At 55.8% G+C, this 1,308-nt stretch overlaps 1 protein-coding gene across 1 annotated transcript in view; it reads right to left on the bottom strand.

Moving 5' to 3' along the window:
* LOC105515345 (chromosome unknown open reading frame, human C1orf228) overlaps positions 1–1,308 on the bottom strand; it is a 56,163-nt gene that overhangs the window by 1,711 nt on the left and 53,144 nt on the right. Inside the window, exons 7-8 of the mRNA XM_011947143.1 lie at positions 173–295; positions 25–97 (exon numbers count right to left, since the gene is read on the bottom strand). Of these exons, the coding sequence (XP_011802533.1) occupies positions 25–97; positions 173–295 (196 nt within the window). The remainder of the gene's footprint in view (positions 1–24; positions 98–172; positions 296–1,308) is intronic.

Genomic DNA, 1,308 nt, shown 5'->3' with positions numbered 1-1,308 from the left:
ACCCATTACCCTCTGCCAGCTTACCCGATGGCCTTGGCGGCCGCGGCCTGCTGCAAAAACATCGGCAGGCTGGGGGTGAGCTGGAGAACCGAGGGATCTGAGGAGGAGGCGGCCGTGAGGCAGGAGACCCCCCTCCCTTGGCCCAGGCAGCCCCATTTGAGCAGGTCCCTACCACTGAGGATCTTGGCCTGCAGTTTGGAGGTCTCCTTGACTGACGGTATCAGCAGCGCCACGAGGCCCTTGAGCAGCGCCTGGCGCACATCGTAACCCACCAGGTCCTTGATCAACTCGATGGCTGGGGAAGGGCAGAGGTGCTGGAGAGAGGCCCCAGGCCCCTCTGCCACCGAGGAAGCAAAGAACCCCGTGAACCAAGTCGCCACTCGTCACTGTCTTCCTCTCGACCTTTTACTGACCAGCACTGTGCAGGGCGTGGGGAAGCTGGGAAAGCGAACCTCAGTTGAAGAGCAGGAGGCGGGGGCTGAAGGGGGAGGAGGAAGGGTTGTATGGTGAGCCCACCTGTCGAGGCGGGCTAGGATGTCAGCGCTGGAGGCTGAGAGGCCCCAGAGAGGTGGGCCTTCGCCTTGGAGGAATCCAGGTTTCATGGAGGAGGGAAGTGCTGGGTCTTTATAGGAAGACAAGATGGAGAAAGACAAGGGGTGAGAGGGAGACAGAGAAAGTGGGTGAGAGACTTGTGGCAGGAAATGAGAAAGGGGAAGCAAGGTAGGCGCTCCTTCTAACTATCATCGAGCCCTCTCCACTAGGCACGGTGCCAGGCTTTCCATACAGCATCCGTGGAAGTTCTCCAGAACCAGATGAGGTTCACTTCCCCCTTTTACCTTTGCCAAAATTAGGCACAGAGAGGTAAACCACTTTGCCTAAGCTACACAGCTAGGAAATGGAAGCAGAAGGAGGGGAGGATTTGGTTAGGAAGGAGAAGGGGACTAGAATTTATGGAGGGCATTTCCTGCAGGCTTTCCTGTAGATATTTTACAGGCGTTCATTCAATCCAGCATTCACTCAGCCTTTCGGCATGGCTGCATGTGAATGCCTATCGTGCCAGGCGCGGCATTGGGTACAGACTGAATTCATTCATTCGACCAACCCTCCTTGAGCATGCACAAACAGGCAGCGATGATATGGTGACAGGTGCTGTGGAAGGAGTCAGTGGTTGGGCTGTGGGAGCACCAGAGAAAATCGGCAAGGATTGAATGTTTTTGTAAAGAAGAGAAAGGAACCACAGAGGTAGAGGGGGCAGGAGGAGATGCTAAGGCGATGGCACACCAGCGTAAATGCTACCTCCTTTTTTTT

This window comes from Colobus angolensis, unplaced genomic scaffold (genome assembly GCF_000951035.1).
Source record: "Colobus angolensis palliatus isolate OR3802 unplaced genomic scaffold, Cang.pa_1.0 Scaffold106, whole genome shotgun sequence".
NCBI lineage: Eukaryota > Metazoa > Chordata > Mammalia > Primates > Cercopithecidae > Colobus > Colobus angolensis.
This window is presented reverse-complemented; position numbering and strand designations above follow the sequence as displayed.